The following is a 24,831-nucleotide window of genomic DNA, read 5'->3' as shown; positions in this document are numbered from 1 at the left end:
TTACAATTTGTGTTCTCTGTTGCTTTATTTCTTTGCATTATTCATGTAATAAAATTTTTTAAAAAAATTTTTTAAAAATATGTATATATAATATGTTTATATTTTTCTTTAGAGGTTTTATATAGAGTAGAGGGATTATTTCTATGTTTTTTTTATTTATTTGTACAAGTAAATAATAATTTTAACATATTAATTGCAGTCAGAAAAATAAGAAATTCAAGGAAACTCCTTCATAACCTTTGGCTGTTTCCATTGTATTAATACTAAAGTTATTTTCTGTATGGCAGTGATCATCTCTGTTTGTGTGTTCCAGTACTGTGTTTAGATAAAGTAAAGTGGCCGTCTCAGACAGATTCTTTCAGGTGGACACAACTGGGATCCTTCTTGGCCAAATTCTCTTTTTCGGGTAATCTTTTGGGTTTTTTCCATGCAAAACCTCTGTAATAAGTGAGAGAGTCAAAAAACAATATTATGGTTATCCATTTACTCATTGGAACTTCGCTCATGTCACTTTAACTTTTGACACACAATACTCTTGCAACATGAGTTGCATCATGTCTTGTGGATCAGATACTAGCACAAAACTCACCTGTCTTCCACATCCTGCATAGTATCGGGCAAAGGTTGTGCAAGGGTTTCTGGGAGAAAGAAGGCGAAGATCCCACTGATGATTGGAGCCCCTCCGTAGATAAAACCAGGTAGCCATGGAAAATCCTCCCCAAGAAGCAGCACCATGGGGGCCACCATCGCTCCAATCCGAGCCATCATGGACACCCATCCCATTCCATTTTGACTGAGAGGACACAGAAGAAAATTGCATAAGCTGGCATCACTTGCTTTAATTAGTATGGGATTCTGCAGATCTTGTTATTGCTTGTCAAAAAGAAACAAGATGATGGACAATGCAGGCCCGTAACCATAGATAAAGAGGGGGACATGTCACTCCCACAAATTAAAAATGGACAAATAATCTCTCCCAATATTTGATATTCTTGATAATGCTTTGTTTGTTGTTAGGATAACAAAAGGTTTATAAAAATACATTATTGGGCTGATCTGCCTCAGCGGTCTAAAAGTGCTTGTCAATGTCAAAATGAATAAGACTAATCAAATCAAATAAGGCAGGCAGGATTTACTGAACTTTAAGTTTATAAAGTTGAAAAAGTGTGAGGTAAGATGTAAGCTAAACATTCAATATTTGAGAATGATTTTGCAATAGAAATGTTAAATAACCAACAAATATAATATCAAGCAATGTAAACTAAACTTTTTTTGTTGTTGTCACATTTCACCTTTTTGAATTAAAATTGCAGTGAATCATTTAGCCTACGTGGCAAGAAACATTTTGCCATTTTGAATTACAGTATGTACAGTATGAGAGTTAAAGGGATACTCCACCCCAAAATGAAAATTTTGTCATTAATCACTTACCTCCATGTCGTTCCAAACCCATAAAAGAGTTGTTCATCTTCTGAACACAATTTAAGTTATTTCGGATGATAACCGGGAGGCCTGTGACTGTCCCATAGACTGCCAAGTAATTACACTGTCAAGGTCCAGAAAAGTATGAAAGACATTGTCAGAATAGTCCATCTGCCATCAGTGGTTCAATCGTAACGTTATGAAGCGACGAGAAGACTTTTTGTAAGCGAAGAAAACAAAAATAATGACTTTATTCAACGATTCCTTTGTCAACAGTCTCCTCTGTGTCTCTACATATCACCATATGCTGTGTATGCTCTTCTGTCAAAGGAATTGTTTAATAAAGTCGTTTTTTTTTTTCTTCGCTTACAAAAAGTGTTCCCGTTGCTTCATATAACCCAGATTGCACGTCTGATGGCAGATGGACTATTCTGATGATGCTTTTCATACTTTTATGGACCTTGACACTGTTAATTACTTGGCAGTCTATGGGACAGTCACAAGCCTCCCGGTTTTCATCCAAAATATCTTAAATTGTGTTCCGAAGACGAACAAAGCTTTTACGGGTTTGGAACGACATGGTGGTAAGTGATTAATAACAAAATTTTCATTTTGGGGTGGAGAATCCCTTTAATCTCTGCATATATTTAAAAATGCAAAATTATTTTCTCAAATTTTTAAATGTATTAATTTGCAAAGAAAATGGTCTTTTACTGTTCTGCTTTCCTTATTTTCAATCTTTCAGTTATCAAAAAAAGTATTCTTGTTCTTCAACTGCTCTTCTTTCTTTTTGATTTCAAAAGAATAAAATAAAGGATTTAAATGGATTTAAGGGAATAAGTAATCCATTTGCAAAGAATTTTGCAATGCTTTTATTTCAGATATGCACACAATCATTCTTACTCATGAATATGTACTATACAAATATTGCAGTAGTTCAAATTGATTACTTGACAAAAAAAATATTTTTTTACTCGTTCTTTCTTTTTCTTTATCCTCTTAATTCTATATAAATTATTTAATTTCTTTAAATAATAAGACTATTACTACCCCACACCCCCAATGTCCAAGACATGGTTTTGGCCTTGTGGACAAGTGAAATTAAACTGAATCGTAGGAATTTTTTTTGTTGTTGTTGTTTTAGGATGACACTGACACTAGTTAATTACCGGATGACTGTGGGATACAGCTCTCCAGAGTACAGGTAACAGCAGTTGAAGGACGCAGCCAGGCAGCCCTTCCCTATGACTGCCAGACTGGTGCGTAACACTTGCAGGTCTGCACATGTACAAAAACAAGAGTCACGTTTACATAGGTACATGATCAGCCATGTGAATGTCAAACTTGAAACGCCAGGGTCTCGATTTCTGTGATATTGAAGGACAGACAAACCTCCAGATGTCACTGGAATAACACCTATTGAAAACTAATGACCCCACGTGACAATGAGACTGCATTTTTATTATTACTGTGCTCTACTGCCAACCAGGCTCAAATTCTCACCGTAAGGCACCAGAAGATTTATGAGTATCATTACGCCAGCCAGTACAAGAGCTCCGCACTGAGATGGTCTTCGTCCTAACATGCTCATGGATATCGTAACCAAGATTTTGGCTGGTATATCCACCGCTCCAAAGATGATCTGGATAAGGTAAATGCTGACACCAAATTTCTGCAGATCCATGGAGAGGCCGTAGTAGGCGAAGCTGGTTGAGAACCTGAGATGTTACAGTACAAATATCACAACTGTGGTAGTTTTCAAATGCTGGTTGGTACTGAATGGAATGGTAGGATTGAGTGACTGACCAGACTGCGCTGAGGCACACGGTGATGGTTCTCATTGTGGATGTGCGCAGGAGGTCTAGAGCACTGTAAGACCCCTTTGAACAGGCCATCTCCTTCTTCATGGACTCTTGCAACATCTGCATGCACAACCACAACAGAATAAACATTCTTATGGACAGTGTATATGCTTATTTTTGTATTGTTTGAATAGCTTCAGTAACACTTTACTTTAGGGACCAATTCTCACTATTAACAAGTTGCTTATTATTAGCATGCATATAACTAGCATATTGGCTGTTTGTTAGTAGCCTACTTATGAAGCACATATTCTGCTTTACCATATTCTACATCCCTAATCCTGCCGAATACCTAAACTGAGTACTTACCGTACTAACTATTAATAAGCAGTAATAAGGAGTTTAATAAAGAAAAAGTCAAAGTTAATAGTTAGTTAATAGTGAAAATTGGACCTTAAAATAAAGTGTGACCATAACATCGTACCTCAAGGTTGATTTTGTCGGCTTCTGCACGTCGTCCATTTATGCGAGCTACCGTTTTGAGGTTTTTTACCGCCTGTTCGGGTTTTTTGGTCAGGACCAGCCAACGAGCAGACTCTAAGAACCACCTGCAGATGATACTTACATGTCTAGAATACACAACATCAGATCTCATATCGCTACATTTGTGCCAAATATAGGCCTTGTGGATTAATTTTTAATAGCCTTTTTTTTATGTGTTGAGGATTGCTTTGTGCAAATTGTCATTTGGCCTCATATGTGTGTGTGTGTGTGTGTGTGTGTGTGTTAAAAGAAAGAAAGTTATTTTGAATTGTTATAATATTTCACAATAGGCCTATTACTGTTTTACTATACCAAAGAAACATTAAGTCTGACTGACCCAAACTTTTGAATGGTAGTGTATTTGTTATGCAAACCAAAACAAGTGGCAGCCTAAATATAGCTGCAAGCAGCCATTACCAGGGTTCAAGTACTTTAAGACATTTAAGCACGTAATGAAAAAGACATGTTGTATTGTTTAACATGCCTGATTTTACTCAAATTTACCGACTTATGTCCTGGATACAAATGTTCCTTACTGTATGCTGCTATACTAAATATCATCCATCTAATTATTATTATTATTTTGTTTTGTTTTCACTCTTCTGATGGTTTTCAGCTTTCTGTTTCTACAAATTATGTATAGGTGTATCAGTGTATAGCAAAAGGGGTGGTTCTAGACCCTTTTTTAGGTGGGCTTCAGCCCCCATCTGTTGTCTTACCCCCCCTAAAACTATATGAACTACTGGGCCAGTGCTGCTACCCTTACGTTTATCATTCTCATGTGTTTTAAGGCTGATGGCAAGATGGCACAAAAGAGATCTTAATGTGGGACTTGCACGCTGTCACAAGTTGTCTCTGTGCTCGTGCACACCTGAAGCACACAACCGCGCACACAAGGAAGCCATCTCTGAGACAGCATGCAAATACAAAATTGTCAGAATGGCTGTCTTGACAACTATCAACTTTAAAAACAGATGGTTATGTCTTAAGTGAATGTAAATAGTTAAGAAAATATCGGATGTGCATTAAAAGACCCATCCATTTCTTATAGGCTATGTTAATAATGTTAATCAAATTATAAAAGTTAAAGAGAGAATCACTCGCTGAGCTTAACTAAGTAACTTTTGTAGCTTTAATGGATATTTGTGTATATTTACTTAATACAATTTAGGTAATTTCTTTGTATCTAATGGTCTGTCTGAGGGCTCAGCCCCCATGTGGATGCAATCCTAGAACCACCCCTGTATGGCGATATGACAATACTATCAAAACACTCCAACACAGCCTCCATTCTTTGCAAAAGATGGATAAAAAGGCAGAATCGCACGGGATTAATATGATCACAGGACCTCGGTGTTGCGGGGGAATTTTAACATTACAAATTACAGACATGGCCATTCGCACAGGATTAAGATCACTGACAGTCACTGCAATTATTACAAATGACTAGAGGTCAACAGGTAATTCTAACCCTGTGCGAATAGGGCTCTAGTTTAGTCAATTTTCGAGTTTTCGTTTAGGATTTGTAGGCTTTTGGATATATTTGGCCATGCCCATTTTCTGAATTACCCTGTTATAGCTATCGAAAGGGGAAAGGTCAGCATTTTTTGACAATTATTGACCTAGAGAGTCCAAAGAATTGTATTGCAGTGTTTTTTTTTTTTTTTTTTTTTTCAGATTGAGTGAAAAACCTAGGATTAATTCGCAAAAGTCGTTTTTTTACATATTCTTAATTACTTAATAAAAAATTTGACTGATAGCAGTGGTTCTAGAAGCAAAGTTGTTCAGAATGAGGAGGTCTATCATATGATACGAATATTGTATGTGTGAGAAGCCTTGCAATATACAATCGTTTACACCCTTGTAAAATGCGATATCGCTCTCCAGTGGCTGAATTCTTTCAAACTTCTCACAGACCTTTAGGGTCATGAGTCAAACAGGCCCACTGAGTTTCGTTCTGAACAACCTTCATTAACCTTGCCTAATAGGTGCTCAAACTTCATTGGCCAATGGTGGCCACGTTTTTTGAGATACACAAATGTTCTTAAAGACACTTGTGGCACTTTGGACAAAGACATGGCATACCAATTTTCATGTTGATTGGACAAATGGTTTCGTAGTTATAGCCATTATGTTTTTTCCCCTCTTATAGTGGGAAGCTTCCCCCAAGCTTCCCAATTTATTTATTTTTTTTCGTTGTTATACCTCATTTTGAGTTTTTACTTATGTATTCTGAGTTTGGCAAAGATAACTCATTCCATTCAAGAGTTATAGCTGTTTTAGTAAAAGTGGCCCAGCCCCTTTCAAATGTTTTGGCGTTCCTTTGCGACAATGAGTTGAAAATTCAACTTCTTTGATAATTATTGGTATTCACTCTCCAGAGAATCTTTCTACACTGGTTTGGTTCTGATCGGCGAAAAACCTAGTACTAGTTCTCAAAAGTAAATTTTTCAAAAAATCCAAAATACCCGAAAATTTCGCCCAGGTGATTATTGAATTCGAGACATGTGTTTTGTCCCGCGTGAGCTAAGGATTACAACAACATAAGACACTTGAGCCTGCGACTACTGCGACTAACATTTTAGGACTTATGAGCAATTTCGTACTTTTGATCACTGTAGCGCCCCTGTCAGGCCGACTGGGGCGAGCTTTTGTGAATCTCTACGACTTACAGTTTCATCTGCCCAAACAGTTTTACGTAGAGATTGCTGATCCTTGGCAATTCTAACAATTACAATAGGGTTTCAGAGCTACGCACTTGAACCCCTAAATACTGACACTACTTGTAATGTACTTGACTTGTTTTAAAAGTGGAGCAGTCAGGAGCAGAAGACGCACCATGAGTAGAGGAAGGACACATAGAAAGGCAGAGATACGGCCAGTGTGAGCCAGCGCCAGTCTCTGATGGAGTAAGCAACGGCTGCCAGGATCAGCTGGCCTGCGGTGTAGCAGTAGCCCGTTCCTGTGCCCACCACCGTCCGCACACGCGTTGGGATCCATTCCACAACTGAGGAGAAGAAACAATGACACTTCATGCCACAAGATGTCGCCAAATACAATGTCAGTCAAATGTAATGCTTTTTTTTTTTCTCTACACATACAGTACAATAGGTGCTAATCTCTTATTTACAGCTGTGTTATTCACTGTACTCACTTAAAGAGAAGGAGTTTAGCACCACACCAGACAGGGCCATGCCGCAGCAAATGCGGAATATGCAAAACATGGTGAAGGAGGTGGAGAAGGCAGCACATGTTCCTCCAACCGCCATCATCAGGTTAGAGATCAGCAATAAACCACGCCGACCAAACCTGCATCAGAAAATGGAAATGTATTTAATATGCTACCGCATTTCTGGGTCAGAAGATGTTATATAATAGAGTTTATGATTACTCTATAATAGAGTTCATGATTATATTGTTGTTGTTGCTGTCGTATTTAATAGTAAAACTTGTCACAACCTGTCAGAAAGTCCCCCAAAAAGTATTGCTCCCACAAGGACGCCTCCCATATAGGTAGTTTGACTCATTTGCTTTAGGGCACGCTGATCACAAACCAAATCCCACTAAAAACACAGGATAAACATTATTACTTTCTTTTGTTTACATATAGCATTCTGGGACACGTAAAGGTCATTCACACTCTTAAAACAAAAAAACGTTCTTCATTGGCATTCATGGTTCCATGAAGAACTTTTAACATCTATAGAACGTTTTCATTGGACAAAAATTCTTTATAGTGGAAAACGATTCTTTAGATTATTAAAATGTTGTTCACACCAAGAAAAAATGTTCACTGAAAGGTTCTTTTGGGAACCAAAAATTGTTGAACCCACAAATAGGTTGGTTTGAGCTGGTTTCTTCACCATGGACACAAAGAAAACACTGAAAGTTTCTTTGTGGAACCAAACATGGTTCTTGCTGCAAAAACTACCGTTGGGAACCTTTATTTCTAAGAGTGCTGTGGTCCCAAATGTATTTTCACTCAGAAGTTGCATCTAAAAATATATGATTTTTTTATTATTATTATTAAATTATTGCACAGATGATGCTAAACCTTTTCATAGACATTTACCATTTACCTCAGTAATAATAGTTGAGCTCATTTCTGTCGTTTTGTAGTACCATCCATCCTCACAGCTCTGCGTCTCTATTTCTTCCACACCCTCTTCCAATAGACTCTCTGAACTATTGCTGCTCAGAAGCTGCCACTGAGGATGGACATAGCGTCTGCAGCATTCCGGTTTGCCATTTTGGCCCAGGGGCACAGTGGCCTGTAGCACGTCCCCAGCACTCATGGATGACATTGAGATGTTGGCGTGGGGGGCGCAGTGGTGCGGTGGCACAGCGGCCACAAAATTCTGCAGCAGGTTATGGCTGGCCATCATCAGGATGGGCATACTCAACAGGGTGACATGCAGGACCTGGAAGCGTCCTGTGCTGCCAACTTGCTCCAGCAGGTCAGAAAAGGTCATGGCTCAGATCCAAACAACAACCGATAATATCACAGATATCACAATTCACGTGATGAATAGAGTTTATAACCCAATGTTCTGCCTTGAGGAGCAAGGTAAAGCTAAAGATAAAATTTATCTGTGGGAACATAAAGATAAGGTATGTTAGTCAAAAACCCTTATAAAAAAATCAATTACAGACATTTAAATAGGTCATGCTATGCATTTATCAGAATAGAATTACATTCCAACATAGCATTTAATGTAATGATTTAGCAGGTGTTTATCCAAATGATAAAATGCACAAGTCTATTAGTTATTATACAGATGCAAATATATGTATGCAAATATATATGCTTTGGAATCACTGTAAAAAAATTTTTTTTGAGGTTTTAAATAAAGATTATTAGAATATGTTTTCAAAGAAAGCACAATTTCAGTCTTTCTACTTCAAAATTGTATGTGTAATTCAATGCATTATTTCCTGTTTATTTGTAATTAATTAGTAAATAGCCATTTCTGAGTGCCAATTATTTATGCATAGTAAATAGCCATTTCTGAGTGAAAATTATTTATGCATAAAATCTAATAAAAATAAGATTTAAAAAAAATAAACTAATGAAAATAATAAAAAAGATTCACATATGAGCATAAAAAAATAAGTGCATACGCACCTGTTGTGACTCGAACGATGTCCTGAATTTTCTCTCTAAATCAAATGGAACTAGAAAGTGATTCTCATTAGGAGAAGTAAATGGAGAAACTGTTGCGCGTTGTTGTATAATCAGCTCTGAAATTCCTCAGGCTTTCGGGTGGAAATGCACCTCAGGTCTGCACTGGATTAGAAGGTCCAGGTTCAAACTGTTTGTGGCACGAACAGACTTTTCCATGAAGTCCAGGATAAGATGCCTCAGCTCGACTGAAGTTGCTGTGCTCCCTCTGGAATCCCTTGGCTGACCTCTGTGCTCGTACCTGCTGTGTCCTGAAGCTGGTCCAGTGTCCGGGCCGGTGGGGTGTTACTGTGAGGAACAGCGCTCGACTCAGGGTAGATTAGTGTGCCAGAGTTTATGTCGTTAAGGGGGAGGGGATTATGGGTAAATTAATTTTTTTAAGGCATAATTACAGACTCTTTGTTTAACTGTTGAGTGGGACAAAGGCAGAACATTTTTTATGAGTGGGATAGAACACATAAAACAAAGTAGAAAAGTAACCATAGATGTTTAGCCCTAGACCTGTATGTCGTCTGAATCTCAAAGTTCAACCTTTTAACTCATAAACACAGACACACACCTATAGGTTAAATATGTTCAGTCTATGTTAGGCCTTGAACCTGACAGACTTGAAAGAATAAGTCACATATCTAAAAAACTCACATCAATAATGTTAGTTTTGTTGTGTTAACTCTTTCAACCCCTTGTGATGAACCTTCTTTCTAAAATATAAATGTAGGCACATATAGTACATTGTAAAACTGTTTATTATTTTATACACGGCTGTTCAAAGGTTTGTGGTCAGGTTTTTTTGTTTTTTTTAAATGAATACTTTTATTCAGCAAGGGTGCATTAAATTGATCAAAAATAACAGTTAACACATTTATAATGTTACAAATGATTTCTTTTTCAAATAAATGCTGTTCTTATGAACTTTCTATTCATCAAATAATATATCACAGCACAGCTTTAGTGTTGATTATTATAAGAAAAATTACTTGAATTTCAAATCAACCTATTACAATGATTTCTGAAGGATATGTGATTCTTACATTTTAATATATATTAAAATAGAAAAGTCATTTTTAATTGCTAAAATATTTCACCATATTACAATTATATTGCATTTTTATCAAATAAATGCAAACTTGGTAAGCATAAGAGACCTTCAAAACCATAAAAAACTCTTAATGACCCTAAACTTTTAAAAAGTAATAACAGTAATGTTTAATAATTATTAGAATTAATTCTTAAATATAATTATAGACCTTTCTTATATTTAAACTTTATATATATATTTAATTTATATAATATATATATATTTTAGTTTTTATACTGTATATATAAATATAACATATTATAACATAAGATAACAAATATTACATTATAACATAAGAACAATTTTCAAATTAAATTTATTAGCATTGCACTTTTAATAATAAATATTGCTTTAAAGCAGCATAAAATAATGTTGTAATTAGTAAGAAAGCTAAAGGTGGCAAGAGAGAAAAAATAGTGTAAAAAAAATAATAATAATCTTGGACATATGTACATTGAAAGTTTTTTTTTTTTTAAATACCCCCTAGACCCATACCAAAACCCCTTACGTGAAAGAATTAAGAGTGGCACCAAAGAGGAGCTGCATAGACTTAGAGTTTCCTGTAGAGTGATCCTGTATCATCATAGTTTTTGCTGAATGAGGCGGACATAGAAGTTACCAGTTGAACATTGACCGAGTTTGTTTGAGTTGTTCACTGTTAATGTGAATGAGGAACTGACATTACACAATCATTCTAGGCACATGCATTAGACCCAGAATGATGTTAAAGTGAAGCAACAGATGTCTGTGATAATCCAATGCCTCCCATTCGTCTGTGTGAACAGAAAGTCAGGACCCATTATCTCCAAACCCCTCCAGCAAAGAGCAACACTAGCTGCCAGAGCAAATAACTGAGCATAGACCCTCTCATGATACACATTGTGACAGATTGAGCCAGTTTCTTGGGTCCCCTGCCAGTTTGTGAGATGACCTCAAGGTTGAAGCTGCAAGGGTGGATTTTGCATTCCTCACAAATGTGAGGCAGAGTAACCAAGCTCTAGACATTGCTAGTTAGCCATTATAAAAACTGCATGTCAGCGTTTAGCACAACTGACGGCAGATTTAAAACATTGTTTGTGTACGTGTGAGAGTGTGTGAGACATTGCTTACTGGTGGTTATGTTTTTTGGTAGTCTAGTGTAAAGCTTGAATGTGTTTTAAAGTGTGTGTTTACATAACACTTCTTCTTCTTCTTAGCAAACTGGTGAGTAATGAGAGAACAAAGTGGTTTATTTGTAGTTTATTACATAATTTTGTTATCCATTAACAAAAAAATTGGCAAAAATCCTGGTGTAACTGGTTATGATGTTTTGTTTAATATTGGTTGGTGTTTTTATTGAGTGATTTTTTTTTGTTTTTTTTATTAATTAGTCAGTAAAAGTGTTTGTTGAAAGTACAAGCAACAACCACAAATTCACTCATACGTATGAGCAATGCTTACTGTCTCGCTTTAAAAGCAACCGTGACCCCCTACACCAACCATTTTGCACACATTACTGATAATCTTGTCATTTTAAGCGTGTTCCTAATCCTTTAAGAACTAGCAGCCAAATGCAACACTGTTTGAGATTGGATTTAATTGGATTTTTTATTTTTATTTTCAAATATGCAGTGCTTGAATATGGAGGACCAAACCTGCTGAAAATAAATAAATAAATAAATGTAATAACAGGAAAATGTATAAAGAAATAAATGACTTGATAAAAACAAATCTAGTTAATTTATAATCAAATTTAACCCTGAATGTATTTTTTTATTACGTTTTTCCTTTATGTATTTATTTTTACATTTATTTTATTCTTTTTAACTTTTATTTCCTTATTCACGCATTTATTTTTATATTTATTTAATTTATTTATTGATGTATTTATTATTTTGGGAGTTTGAGGCGTAATCAACCTAGAAACTCATTGACGCTATAAAATAATTTGACATAATAATGCAATTCTGTGAAAATATCTTGGAACCCTAATAAATGAAAGAATAAGTAAATAAATTTTAAAAGCAATAAAAATAAACATAAAAATAAATATAGAAAATAATAATAAAAAATTAATTCAGGATTGAATTTTATTACAAATAAACTATATTTGTTTTTATCAAGTCATTTATTTCTTTATTTATTTTCCTGTTATTACGTTTATCTATCTATATTTATTTATTTTTCATTTCTGCAGGTTTAGGCCTCCATACTTTTCAGAAAGGGAAAATTTTTTTTTTTTGAATTTTGAAGTGCTTGTATAGTTTAGAGGTCCTTCTGGGATCTTATTCTGAATATGGGATTCAGAGCGTTTTCCAAAAGCATCTTAAGCCTATGTAAATCATGAAAATTGACAGATTGCGTTCAGGTTGCCATAGCAAGACAGAGCAAGACAGGCATAGCTGGATTCTTGAAGAGGAAACATCTAGTATTGCTCAATCATTCAGGTTGCTCTTGGTTGGAGATGGGCAGGTGGAGGTTTATTTCGGGTCATCAGGTGCAGCAAGCTTCTCCAGAGTGGGCTCTACACCCCAGATCTCACGGGCGTACTGGGAGATGGTGCGGTCGCTGGAGAACTTGCCTGAACCGGCGATGTTGTGGATCACCTTCTTGGTCCATTCCTTAGGTTTCTGTCAATGGAAAGAGAATTATAAATAATCATTTTCAAAGTTCTTCATTTAAATTTTTTTGGCAATGTAACAAAAACAGTTTGTACTCACCATATACAAAGCACTGACTTTCTCTTGGCACTTGATGTAGTCTTCATAGTCAGCAAACACCTTGAACCTGTGCAGCAAGAAACACATTTGATTCACATACTGTACAAATGTGATATATTATTTATATTAATTTATTTAAAAGACCCAGATATACTTTTTTTTTTTTTTTTTAACAAGAGTAAATTAACTGAATACACCGTCCCACCTGTGGGACGCTTGGCGCTCTTTTTTTGTTGTTGTCCTTTTTCTCTATAAAATCTTTAAGTACTCATCATAAATTATATATCATTTGTAAGCTTAGAAGCCCAAGATTCATCCTGTGAAAACCATTTTGAAATCATGGAAATGGTACTTTAAAATCTTATGGCGGTCTCCTCCCCCTTAGTGGGGAGTGTCAAGTGTCATATTACAAAATGCATTACGGTCTTTTAGAATCAAAACTTTTTATAATCTTGGCAACAAACATATCATTTGAAAGGTCTGAGTCTCAGGATTCCATATTTGGTGGTTATTTTGATATATAAGTAAAATTGACAGAGAAATCTAGAGAAAAATTCATTAAGCAAAATTTAAAGTAGTTTTGATGGCTCCCAGTGGCTGTTTGTGGTATGACGCCCTAAATAAAATCTCACAGGAACCTCAATTTTTTTCATGTCAACTTCAAATTTGGAACATAACTTATTTAGACACAAGGTTTTAATTTTATACCAATTTTAGAGTAAAACCTGTTATGTAAAATATTTATAATAAAATAAAATTAATATAGTGCATTTTATTAACAGTACATTTAAAGGTGCCATGTGTAAAAATTGAGGTAAAAATATCCAAAAAATGACCTACACGCATCAAAAGAATAAGAAGAAATAAGGGCGATGATGTCATTAAAAAAATGTCAAGTTATAGTGCTGCAGAGATATCAACCTTAATTAGCATTAGCATTACTAGCCACGGCCCGACAGGTGTCGTAATACCAGTTTCGGCCATGGGAGGCGGTATGCGGGCAACATTACCACCAGCCAACCTGCAATACACGAATAACTCGCACGGCTTGTGGGCGTACTTGAACCTGATGTCAATCGTGTGGAAGGTACAGCCCACTACTTCATTTCAGTTCAGAGAAGAGAGCGGAAGGATGGCAGAAGCCCTTGGCAAGAGACACCTACCACCACCACCTCGCGCTACAGGGAAATAACCGCGCTCGGAATCACAAATCAAATCCGATAAGAAAAGGAGCCGAAACAGAGTAAACATCGGCACTGCTTTCCATCGCTGGAGACAACTGATGGACTTGAAAGAAATGAGGTTCGACTCCGAACTTGCAACATTTCTTTTGGATTGGTAAGTAAGATGCTGTTAGTATTTCGCTATAAGTTGTTTTTATATGTTTGCGTATTTTTTTTCGGGAAGTTATAACATAGAAATGTATCGAAGGCTGGTTCGATAAACGTGCTAATGTTAGCGATGGCTAACCGTAGCTGCGTTTGATAATTAGCTAGCTATAACTTACCCACAGATCCGATCCGGTTTTTTCACCTGTTATCTACCAAAGCCCGTCTCTACCAAGCTGATGCTAAAATGTAACATTACCTAAGAAGCTTGAAATGTCTTCGATGATAATGAACCCGAGAGAGAGAGAGAGAGAGAGAGAGAGAGCGCCCAGGCCGCGCGCGCACTCACTCACTATATTCAGAGCGGTCAAGTTTTTGAAAGCGTGTGAAAAGAGTCAATTGCGTATGTCTCACGGTGAATGCTTGAGAGTTGGCAGCTCTGGTTACGTTGGTTGGCGCTAGCTTGGGCAACATCAGCTGTCTGATGTTGACCAATGATGTTGACAGAATGCTGTCTGTCAAATTAATTTAATTCAAATAATGTGTATATAAAACTCAAAATGTAATATGAACAAAACGAATATGAACATATTCACTGGTAAAGGTGAAGGGGAGTAGCTTGAAGATGTCATGTTTCAAAATCACTTGACATCACCCAACGTTCCTCTAGAGGCAAAACGTCCTCTTAGGCTTCGGCTATGGCTCTAGGGTTGTTGTGATAGGTAGGGGCGGAGCATAGAGACTATGCCGTTTCTCGTTTGTTACTCTAGAGTAGACCAATTCACTTTATTGAGGCATACTGCCCCCATCTGGTATGGAATGTGGAGTATGACTTGATTTTTTTGCCAGACATTACACATGGCTCCTTTAAACTTCTATAACTTTTTGATACTTAAATTTTTTGAAAAAATTCCCCTTTTGCCAAAATCTGCTAATTTTCTTCTTTAAAAAGAGACCAGTATATAGGTTTATATTCCAAAGTGTTCATAAATTACAACAATTTAAGTTTGGATAGTGCACTTTAATGCCTATTTTAAAAAATGGGGGGTGACAGTTAAAGGGGTAAACCCATATTGAACAGTCAATGGTCTGTAAGTTCCTTTAAGAATTTTAAGTTATAATTAGCTCCCAATGTTATTATATAGTTATTATATAGTGGTTGTTAAACTACAAAGTATTTGAAAAATTAAAATATTTGGTTTACAGGGTTGATGTCATACATATCTGGTAACGATTATGTAAGCATATTAATGTTATTGTAGTACTGTAAAATTTCTTATTGTGATCATCGTATGTGTTTTCCTTGTACAACGGAAAACAAAATTGTGTCTATTACTGTCTGTCTTTGTGTCTGGCAATGTTTTTCTATGTCAGTACGCTGCCCACTATGATGTTGGTTCTGAATTTTAAATGTGTTTTTTGTTATTTTTTGTTTTCTTTTGGTTGTGTATAAGTATTTTGATCTGGTCAATGGCCTGCTTCAGCTCTGGAATACGATTGTAGTACTCTGACGCATTGTATCTGCCAGATGGAAGGAGGTCATGTCATATACAGTACATACAGTATACTGCGTGAGTGCTTATTATATCTCTAAATTCTACTAATAAAATTAGTGTTTTATTCATATTTTTCCCAACCCTTTAGCATCCATAGCGTCGACATCCTCCACTCTCATGCCGAAGATGAAGAGGTTGCCGTCTCCTGCTTCCTCTGCCATCTCCACATTGGCTCCGTCCATGGTGCCGATGGTCAGCGCTCCATTCAGCATGAACTTCATGTTGCCCGTTCCAGAAGCTTCTGTGTCGGCTGTGGAGATCTGCTCGGACAGGTCAGACGCTGGGATCGCTGATAGAAGAAAAAACATTAAAAGGGATAATCTTTATGATCACATGACTCACACTTTTAATTAATATGCATTAACCACAGAAGCTACAATGCTACCTGGCAGCATGTTTTAAACAGCATGTTATTGCATATTTTTGTATTAATTAAATTTAATATCAATTAGTTATTATTTTTTTTAATAAAAACTTAAACATGCATGTATGTATATTTACGTGTATATATCAGAATATTAATAAAAACAAAATTACTTAAACAATTCAAACGAATCATATATGTTGGCACCTTTCTCAGCAAGGGTGACTCTGTAGTTCTCCAGGAAAATGACTTTGAGGCGGTCGCCCACTACAGGATCGTTGTTGACCACCTCACCAATAGCTGTGATGAGACGGATGATCATTTTAGCTGTGTGGTAGCCTGGAGCAGCGAAGATTTGAGCAGAACATGATCATCAGACACTCAACAACAGAATTAAATAAACATCTGCCTGCATTTAAATCATATGATATGGTAAGATCACCTTTCCTCCAATCATAATTGTTCTTGGGGTCCACTGCTTGTTAGGCTGTTTCTTGATGCCTGCAATATAGAAATAACACCAAAAAATGTCATAATAGCTTGCTCTAAACCTTTATCTGATGCTGTGTGTGTTGGACAGTGTTACATTTTATTATCTAAAATATTTTCATTTTATTTTATGTTATTTATTAGCTTATTTTATTTATAATTGATTTTTTTAAATCATTCATTCATTTTCTTTTTCTTTAAAATTATTATTATTATTATTATTATTATTATTATTAAATGTAATAATATAAAAAAATAATTCTTCTGTGGGAAACCACTCCTGGCTAATAAGGAGAAGGACAAATATTGTTTTATTTGATGGTATTTTGTATTAATTATTTATTTATGCTTATTTTCTTTTATTAATTATTTATTTATGCTTATTTGCAATAGCGAGATATTTATGGAAGCCCATTTCCGCCACTGAATAAAAAAAAAAAAAAAAGGGTTATTGCGACTTTATCTCACAATTATGACTTTTTTTCTCAGAATTGTGTGATATAAACTCACAATTGCGAGTTATAAAGTCATACTAGCGTGGTACAGAATTGTGATTTCATATCTCGCAGTTCTTACTCTATTTCTCAGAATTGCGACTTTGTGTCTCGTAATTGCAAGTTTATATCACACAATTCTGACTTTATTTCTCAGAATTGTGAGTTTATGTCTCACAATTATGACTTTTTAACTCGCAATTGCGAGTTTATATCATGAAACTCTGTGAAAAAAAGTCAGAATTGTGAGTTTGTATCATGCAATTATGAGAAAAAAAAGTCAGAATTGTGAAATAAAAAGTCGCAATTACCTTTTTTATTTTTTATTAATTGGCGGAAACGGGCTTCCAAAGATTTTATTGCTATTTTATTTCATGTTATTTTATATATATAAAAAATTTATGTTTGTTTTCGCTTCCAAAAATGTAAAAAAAAAAAATCCTGACTCCTGACTAAAAGCAATAGTGAGAAGAGGGTGGGGGGATATTATTTTATTTTATGGTATTTTATTTTAAGTATGTATGTATTTGTACATGTATGTTCATTTTGTGATCAAAAAATGTTTGAAAAGTTTCCTCACAGAAACCACCTAAATGATAGTGAGAAGAGGACACCAAGGATCTAAAGTGCAGGAATCACTCACGGTTGTAGAAAGTGATAATGTGCAGACAGTTGAGCAGCTGCCTCTTATACTCATGGATTCTCTTCACCTGAATGTCAAACATTGAGTTGGGGTTGATCTTTACTTTGTAGTGCTCTTCCAGGTGCACAGCGAACTTCATTTTGTTCTCCTAGAAGAGGTGAGAATTTAAATCAGTTTTAATTCCAATCCAACTGGGCCATTGATATGTGCCACATATTGTTTGTTTCTAACCTGTTTAACTTTGGCGATATCTCGAATGAAAGCCTCATCATTGACAAAATTACGAAGCTTTTTCAGCTGATCCAGATCGCGGATGAAGTCCTCTCCGATTCTCTAACATATGCATAAGCCAAAGAAAGTATAGTAGAACAGGTATGAGACTATCACACCATGATATTATACTTTATATTAGTGTGAAAATGTTTATTATGTAAGTCTGGGATTCTGTCACAGTCAGTTATGTTAACAAGCAACAACTGAAGTTATGAATGACTGCACCAACCTCTGCAATGACCTCAGCCAGACCAGGGTTGCACATCACCAACCAACGGCGAGGGGTGATACCATTGGTTTTGTTCTGGAACTTGTGTGGGTCCATCTCATAGAAGTCTTTGAATCTGTTTAGTAAATGAATTGTAGTTATTAGTTACTCACCCTCATATCATTCAAAAACAATAGAAATTGAAGTCAAACATTCACTGAGAACTCCTGTTATCGGGTGATTGTGTCAGTAAGAGCATTTCGTGAACTGGATAAATAGCACTGAACTTAATGATGTGAAGATCCTCTGTTGAGGAGCTGAATGTCATATGGCACGTCTCAGGTGGATGTATGTTAAGATCTCTGGTTAACATGCTGTTTCTGTATGTGTGTTTGAATACATACACGGTAGCTTTGAGGATGTCCGAGTGGATTCGTGCCACACCGTTGACTGAATGAGAGCCTACGATGCACAGATGAGCCATGTTGACTCTCTTCTGTCCATCTTCCTCAATGAGAGACATGTGGCGCATGCGGTCCATATCACCGGGGTAAAGAGAGGACACACGCTGCAACAACAAACAGACTGGGTTCCATATACAATAACTCACAAAACACATTTTTGCAGTTAAGGCATCTTTTAGCATTGGTATTATGATTTATTTACAACAGTTTTAAAACTTTATTGTTGATAAAAATTTGTTTTTGAGGGTAAAAATATTGTTAAATATTATTAGAATTTTAAATAACTGTTTTCTAATTAAATATATTTGAAAATGTAATTTATTCCTGTGATGGCAAACCTGATTTTTTAGCAGTCTTTAGTGTCACATGATCCTTTAGAAATCATTCAAATATTCAGATTTGGTACTTGAGAAAAATTATTAAAATGCCATGCTGCTTAATATTTATGTGGAAACTGTGATGCATTTTTTCAGGATTATTTAATTCATTGAAAGTTCAAAAGAACAGCATTTATTTGAAATACATAGTCTTTACTGTGACTTTTTTATAAATTCAATACATCCTCATTGAATAAAAGTATGAATTTATTTTTATTTTGTTTTTTAAAATAGTACTGACCTGAAACTTTTGAATGGTAGTTTGTGTTAAAAAAAAATTAGATGATTGGATATTGGAAATTTGGCTACTTTTGGATGGCAGTCAATAAAGAAACATGTCTTAGCTTGCACCATAGTGAAACAAATCAGCCTTGACCACTATTTTCAGTGTGAAACCATGTTATTGTGTTCTGTTGAAGTCGGACCTCCATGTGGCGGCGATTGATTTCATAGATGATCTCGAGGTGCCGTGGCAACAGGGTCTGGAAGAGGTCGATAGGCCAGCGTTCCAGAGCCTCAGGCAGCACAGTGTGATTGGTGTAGGCGCAGGTCTTGATACAGATGTCCCATGCCTGCAGAGAGTGAGGAAATCAACACAGTTTGGTTTACAACTTATCCAGTAGACTTCATTTATATTAAGAGCAACTTGGGATTTTTAATAATTTTAAATTTAACTACAAATAATGAACAACAACAACAAAAATATATTCTTTTAAACACATAACAAATAGTGAATGTAATGTTGATATTCAGAATGAGCTCTGTACTCTGTTGCCCTCTAGTGTTACGAGTCTGTGGCCATCCAGTGCTATATGAGAGCAAAGGAATCATTCATTTATAATGTCCACTGTAAAAATCTCCAACCTTCTCCCATGGTAGTTTCTCTTCATCAACCAGCACTCTCATCAGCTCAGGGATGGCTAAGGCAGGGTGAGTGTCGTTCAGCTGAATGGCCACCTAAGAGCAGGCAAACAAAAAGAGATCAAGAAACCTTGAGAGTATAATGTCAAAGCACAGAGCTGTGACACCTATATCCTTTTATACAATTTCAAGGCAAACATCTTTCAATGAGACTTTAGAAGATATTTAGATATGCCTACCTTGTCAGGCAGAGAGCTGAAGTCTGTGCGCACGATATCCCTGGAGCCGAACTTGGAGGCCTTGAAGCGGCGGATGATGTCTTGCAGAGTCGCAGCCACTACAAAGTACTCCTGTTTCAATCTGAGCTCCTTACCCTCAAAAAACTACAAGAAGACAGGGACCGAAGGCTTCAGGCAGGTAAGTAAAAACCACGCAACTATGGCTGCCCTTAAAGGAATAGTTGACCCAGAGATTTTTTTTAATATCCATTTTTTTAATATCAAATATCCATTTTCGGATAAATTATTAATTTAAATTGAGGATCACTTGTGTGTTTACTGACGTTGTCATTGGGGTAGAGCACACGAGAGATGTTCTCCGCCAGGTTCCTGTCCAGCACGGCCTGAATGTAGCCACCGACATTAACTGAGGACGGGAGGAGAACATGTGAGTCAGACACCAGCTTGAATGGTTAAGCTGATAAAGGTGTGGTCACATAGCGAAACTTTAATGAAATTTTGCTTGCAAAAAGGCACGTCTGTTGTCAATTGCGTAGGGATGTATGAAGCACAGCTCACACAGAAGTCACATTCAAACCAAGCTTTCTGTTGGTCAGTGTGGTAAACTTATGTGACCAACTAAAAAATGAGCAAAATTTCATCTTGTAATTCTGACTTTATAACACAATTGCGAGTTTATAAAGCCAGAATTGTGAGATATAAACTCACAATTGTAAGAAAATAGTCAAAATTGGACTTAATAACAATCGCAATCGCAAGTGACTTTAAAACTTGCAACTGAATTCATATCATACAGTTCTGAGGAAATTGAGAATTCTGAGAATTGCAAAATGTAAACTCACAATTAAAAAAAAAAAAAGTCAGAATTGGGAGTTTATATCCCGCAATTCTGACTTTATTTCTCACAATTGAAAGTTTACATCACACAATTCTGAGGAAGGAAATGTTAGAATTTTGAGACAAAATGCCACAAAAGCCTTTTATTTTTAATTATTATTCAGTGGCAGAAACAAGCTTCCATAGATTCCTATTGGAATGACTGGATTTCGCCAACAAAAATTCACCAGAAAACAGTAAATGTGAACACACTTTTAGTATAGTTTAGCCTGGTCTTCTCCGCATGTATGGTAACTGTTGCTGGTACTCACAGTCTTTCAGGTTGAACTCGCAAGGGGCCTTGGCAGACCACAGCCTCATGGTGTTTACAATGTTGTTTCTGTATCCGGGTACAGGGGTGTCATAAGGCAAAGCTAAGACAACCTGTGGAAACAATATGAAATAGGTTTATGAGTATAGCATTAACACACACAAACATACAGCTTAATGAATGGTGATGCTATACCTGAGTATCCACCCATTTAACTCCATCTGGGTGATGCTCTGTCCTACCATAAAAGTGGACGGGGCGCATATATTCTGGGCGCGCTTTCTCCCATGGGTTACCATAGCGGAGCCAGTCATCTGCCTCTTCCACCTGTCAATCATCAATATTATTCAAGATGTCAAATTTTAAGTAAAGTTTCTGCATAATGTAATATGCTGTGTGGTGTGGTTGCTAGACAGTAGTTTACTAACCCCTAACCCTTAGTGTGAGAAATAGCAAACACTACTAATTAACAGTGCTTTTTTTTTCAAGTCAAACTATTAGAGGCAGTTTAAACTACCTGCCAGCCATTGGAGATTTTCTGGTTGAAGATACCAAACTCATAGCGGATGCCGTAACCGTAGGCAGCCAGACCAAGAGAAGCCATAGAGTCCAGGAAGCAAGCTAACAGACAAAGGGTGAGTGTGTTTTTCAGAAACAGATTAACATGCCATTGAAACGTTTTCAAGAGCAGACTGTTCCAATAGTTTCAGACTTCCTTTTGCAAAGTTAAAAAAATACATATTGAGAATGGTGGATCCTGTTTCAAACCTGAGGTCAGATTACTTACCAGCAAGACGACCAAGGCCTACATTTCCCAGTCCAGCATCTTCCTCCATCTCCTGCAGCTCCTCCATATCCAGACCCAGCTGAAGGGCAATGAATGTAATGAATCAATGGTTTCAAACAATCATCTAAAGCATTACACTGGCTGGCTTTATTGTATAATCTTACTTGATATAGGGCTTCATCGCAAGCGTTCTCCAGTGCCAGGTTCACCATAGTGTTCTGCAAGGTTCGGCCCATGTAGAACTCCAGGGAGATGTGGTAAACACGCTAATATACACAAGAAGGATAATACAGAATAAGTCTTTCTTTATTACTTTTTAACATATATTAAAAATACAGCAACAGTGTTTACATAATGGTTATGTACTTTGAAATATTGATTTAGGGTTACCAAGTCGAGCTCTCCAAAGACCACCCTCAACCTGGGAACTATTTTTATACTTTAATAAAAACTATTTGAATACTTCCTGGCAGAGGGATCATTTACTCATGGCAATCTGATGCCATTTCTGTTGTAGCCTTTGACATTTTAGGCCTTCCTTTGGTGTTGGGTATGAAATGCAAGAGAGAGAAAGGGACAGTGGAGGTGAGAGTGGGCGTGTGGAGGCACGACGGGTTGAAACAGACTAGTCAGAGACAGATATTGGGGAAGGTCACTGGTGTTATGTAACACTGGCATTTTGACTCCAGCATAAATAACCAGCAGTGAGGTCACCAGCAAAGGTTACAGAGTGTGTAATGTTATTTTTTAAAGCAGCTAATGAAGAAGGTCTTAGTGCAGACCAATGTGTCGTACAAGATGTTGAAAACAGTTTAAACTATGAAAAAAAAAAAACAGTGTCCAGGTAAACCACAAACTTCTGCCCACACCAGGCATTTTATGAACTCATGGAACCGGTTTCTAGCATCACTTCTGCAGTCACATTTTGTAGGAAACTGTCATGTGCCACATTGGAGCTTTTAATGATCAAGTCAAGGTTTATTGCTGATGTCCACCTACAGAAAAAGGAGAAGAATGGATCTCTCTGAAGAAGTCCAAGTCATTTTTGGTTATGATAATTCCCGTAAAAAGGTCTGTATAGTCTTTATATAACTCTGATTTATTATAAGGCTGAATTACATATCACTTCTTCCTTCCATATATGTTTCTACAGTGACCTTTCTTTTAGGGAGCAACTTTTGACCTTTATATCCTTGACACCTTTTCCATCCAGGGATTTCGGGATGTACTGGAGAGGAAAAGGTCAGGGATGCTGTGCTGTGGTTTCATCTCCCATCTTCAGATTTTTGATGCCCTGAATACTGACACATTCTTTTTATATGATTTCTGCTGCTTGGCCGTTTTAATATTTATAAATATAACAAATGTCCCTCTAGTTACATTTTAATGAAATATGTTTTGAACTATATCATAAAATAGATGTTAAAATGATAATATTGTGTCATAAGTTCCTTTATTATTTAAAGAAGAAAAATCATTAGCATAATCATCAAAATTCAAGATGCTTTATGAATGCACATGACAGAGCGCAATAAACTGGAGATGCATTATTGTGCTAACTCATGCTATTGATCATCTTAAATGCTCATTCATGTTCCCCAAGTTGAGATATGTAAATGCTAGTTGAAATCATAGCCAAAAATATATTAGACTATCAAAGACTTGCTAAAGTTGACCCATAAGTGAATACAGATTTTTTTATTATTATTATTATTATTTTGCATAGGGTGCTGATCCCAGTCTAGCTGAAGAGTTCTCAAGTGAAGAAGGGTCACAAAAGTTCAACAATGCTGTGTTCAAGTAAGGAATCGCTACTGCAACCGTCTTCGAGTTCACAAATGGCATGAAATGTTATTAGAGGCATGCTGGATATTGTAGTTCTTAATCTTATTTGACTCGTGTAGTTATTAAAATCTGTTTTGGTGCAGTCGTGTCATGCATGAACTTGCTTTTATTTTGGTGCCACCTCAACATCCACGAACTAGCTTTTGGGTCTTTCTTGTAATAACTCTGCTGTGTTCTGATCCATCTGTTTACCAAGTGATCTCTGACTGTGTGCACGAGCGCAAAGTAATAATCCCGTTTGGTGGATACGTGCCTGTCCTTCACCAGCGTAAAATGCAGATGGCGATTAAAGTTCTTCTTTAGGTCTGTTACGTTCTCCACTCCGGCGAGCCCTTTCACAGAAATCTGCTTTTTCCTGTCGTGGTCTGACAGTGGTTTAAACATGGTGACAGCAGTTTCGTCTTGGGTTCATGTGAGAGAGTAAACACCACACCTCACACGGCAGCACCCATATAACGCTGACAGCTCTTCTTATTTAAAGTTCCCGTTATGAATATGAATTAGTGGGCGGGGTCGGTGCAGCCATCCGCCAATTAAGCTTGCAGTAAGGTAACTACGCTTTATGAAAATTTTTCTTTTTTACGCGGTTGATAAGGATGTACAGTAGAAGTGAAAATTATGAATACACGTATTTTAAGTTGAACTACAACTCCAATAATCCAGGAGTCTCTCTCGTGCCAGAGACATTAATAGCTGCAATGACCCAGCTGAAAGGCCATGATCTTTGATCGGCATGCTGCTCGCATAGCTCTATATAACAGCTGAGCACCATACATGATACCTCAATCTTGTTCAAATTAATATGTATTTCAATTATGAAATGTTTTACAAACATATACTAAAAACAGTATATTTAAATATACAAATATACTAAAAACAGTATATTTAATAAAGAATTGCAGACCCAGATTCTAAGCTAACCCATGGGGACAACAAATCGCATTTTGTACACGTTAAAACACATTACAAATTATTATATAATATAGGCTAATGCATATCAGGTCATTTAATATTCATCCATTTTACTAAA

The 24,831-nt window shown here is 36.3% G+C and overlaps 2 protein-coding genes across 3 annotated transcripts; both read right to left on the bottom strand.

Annotated features, from left to right (window-relative positions):
• Window positions 1-157: 157 nt before the first annotated feature.
• Window positions 158-9,278, bottom strand: slc22a6l (solute carrier family 22 member 6, like). Of its 2 annotated transcripts, XM_042710989.1 has the most exons (11): window positions 8,893-9,278; window positions 7,847-8,357; window positions 7,227-7,330; window positions 6,922-7,076; window positions 6,606-6,774; window positions 3,709-3,832; window positions 3,229-3,344; window positions 2,926-3,140; window positions 2,592-2,700; window positions 590-793; window positions 158-438 (listed from the first exon to the last, which is right to left on the bottom strand). In XM_042710989.1, exons 2-11 carry the CDS (start codon window positions 8,237-8,239, stop codon window positions 345-347), a joined length of 1,683 nt encoding a protein of 560 aa, XP_042566923.1. In that variant the 5' UTR covers window positions 8,240-8,357; window positions 8,893-9,278; the 3' UTR covers window positions 158-344. The 2 variants fall into 2 exon arrangements, with proteins under 2 accessions (XP_042566923.1, XP_042566922.1); XM_042710988.1 differs by lacking the exon at window positions 158-438 and having other exon boundaries at window positions 660-793; window positions 2,579-2,700; window positions 8,893-9,270.
• A 2,206-nt stretch (window positions 9,279-11,484) lies between these two features.
• Window positions 11,485-24,200, bottom strand: pygma (phosphorylase, glycogen, muscle A). The gene is made up of 20 exons (XM_042710987.1): window positions 23,943-24,200; window positions 22,121-22,222; window positions 21,957-22,035; window positions 21,687-21,790; window positions 21,365-21,496; window positions 21,171-21,282; window positions 20,346-20,428; window positions 20,023-20,166; window positions 19,787-19,879; window positions 19,348-19,494; window positions 18,486-18,649; window positions 18,103-18,217; window positions 17,832-17,933; window positions 17,601-17,748; window positions 16,417-16,475; window positions 16,182-16,323; window positions 15,692-15,899; window positions 15,483-15,575; window positions 12,727-12,838; window positions 11,485-12,636 (listed from the first exon to the last, which is right to left on the bottom strand). Exons 1-20 carry the CDS (start codon window positions 24,183-24,185, stop codon window positions 12,487-12,489), a joined length of 2,532 nt encoding a protein of 843 aa, XP_042566921.1. The 5' UTR covers window positions 24,186-24,200; the 3' UTR covers window positions 11,485-12,486.
• Between the last annotated feature and the right edge of the window lie 631 nt (window positions 24,201-24,831).

The sequence above is a fragment of the Cyprinus carpio genome, chromosome A21 (assembly GCF_018340385.1).
Source record: "Cyprinus carpio isolate SPL01 chromosome A21, ASM1834038v1, whole genome shotgun sequence".
Lineage (NCBI taxonomy): Eukaryota > Metazoa > Chordata > Actinopteri > Cypriniformes > Cyprinidae > Cyprinus > Cyprinus carpio.
Note: the sequence above shows the minus strand (reverse complement) of the source record. Positions and strands in the feature narration are given on the sequence as shown.

Excerpts from the sequence above, each read along its gene's own strand:
- pygma (XM_042710987.1), bottom strand. The coding sequence starts at position 24,185 with ATGTTTAAACCACTGTCAGACCACGACAGGAAAAAGCAGATTTCTGTG. Across the intron at positions 22,036-22,120 it reads GCGATGAAGCCCTATATCAA|CTGGGTCTGGATATGGAGGA; the intron begins GTAAGATTATAC and ends ATTGCCCTTCAG. Across the intron at positions 12,839-15,482 it reads CACAACCAAAAGAAAACAAA|CACATTTGTACAGTATGTGA; the intron begins AAATAACAAAAA and ends TAAATAATATAT.
- slc22a6l (XM_042710989.1), bottom strand. The coding sequence starts at position 8,239 with ATGACCTTTTCTGACCTGCTGGAGCAAGTTGGCAGCACAGGACGCTTC. Across the intron at positions 6,775-6,921 it reads GCTAAACTCCTTCTCTTTAA|TTGTGGAATGGATCCCAACG; the intron begins GTGAGTACAGTG and ends TCTTCTCCTCAG. Across the intron at positions 3,345-3,708 it reads CCGACAAAATCAACCTTGAG|ATGTTGCAAGAGTCCATGAA; the intron begins GTACGATGTTAT and ends TTGTGCATGCAG.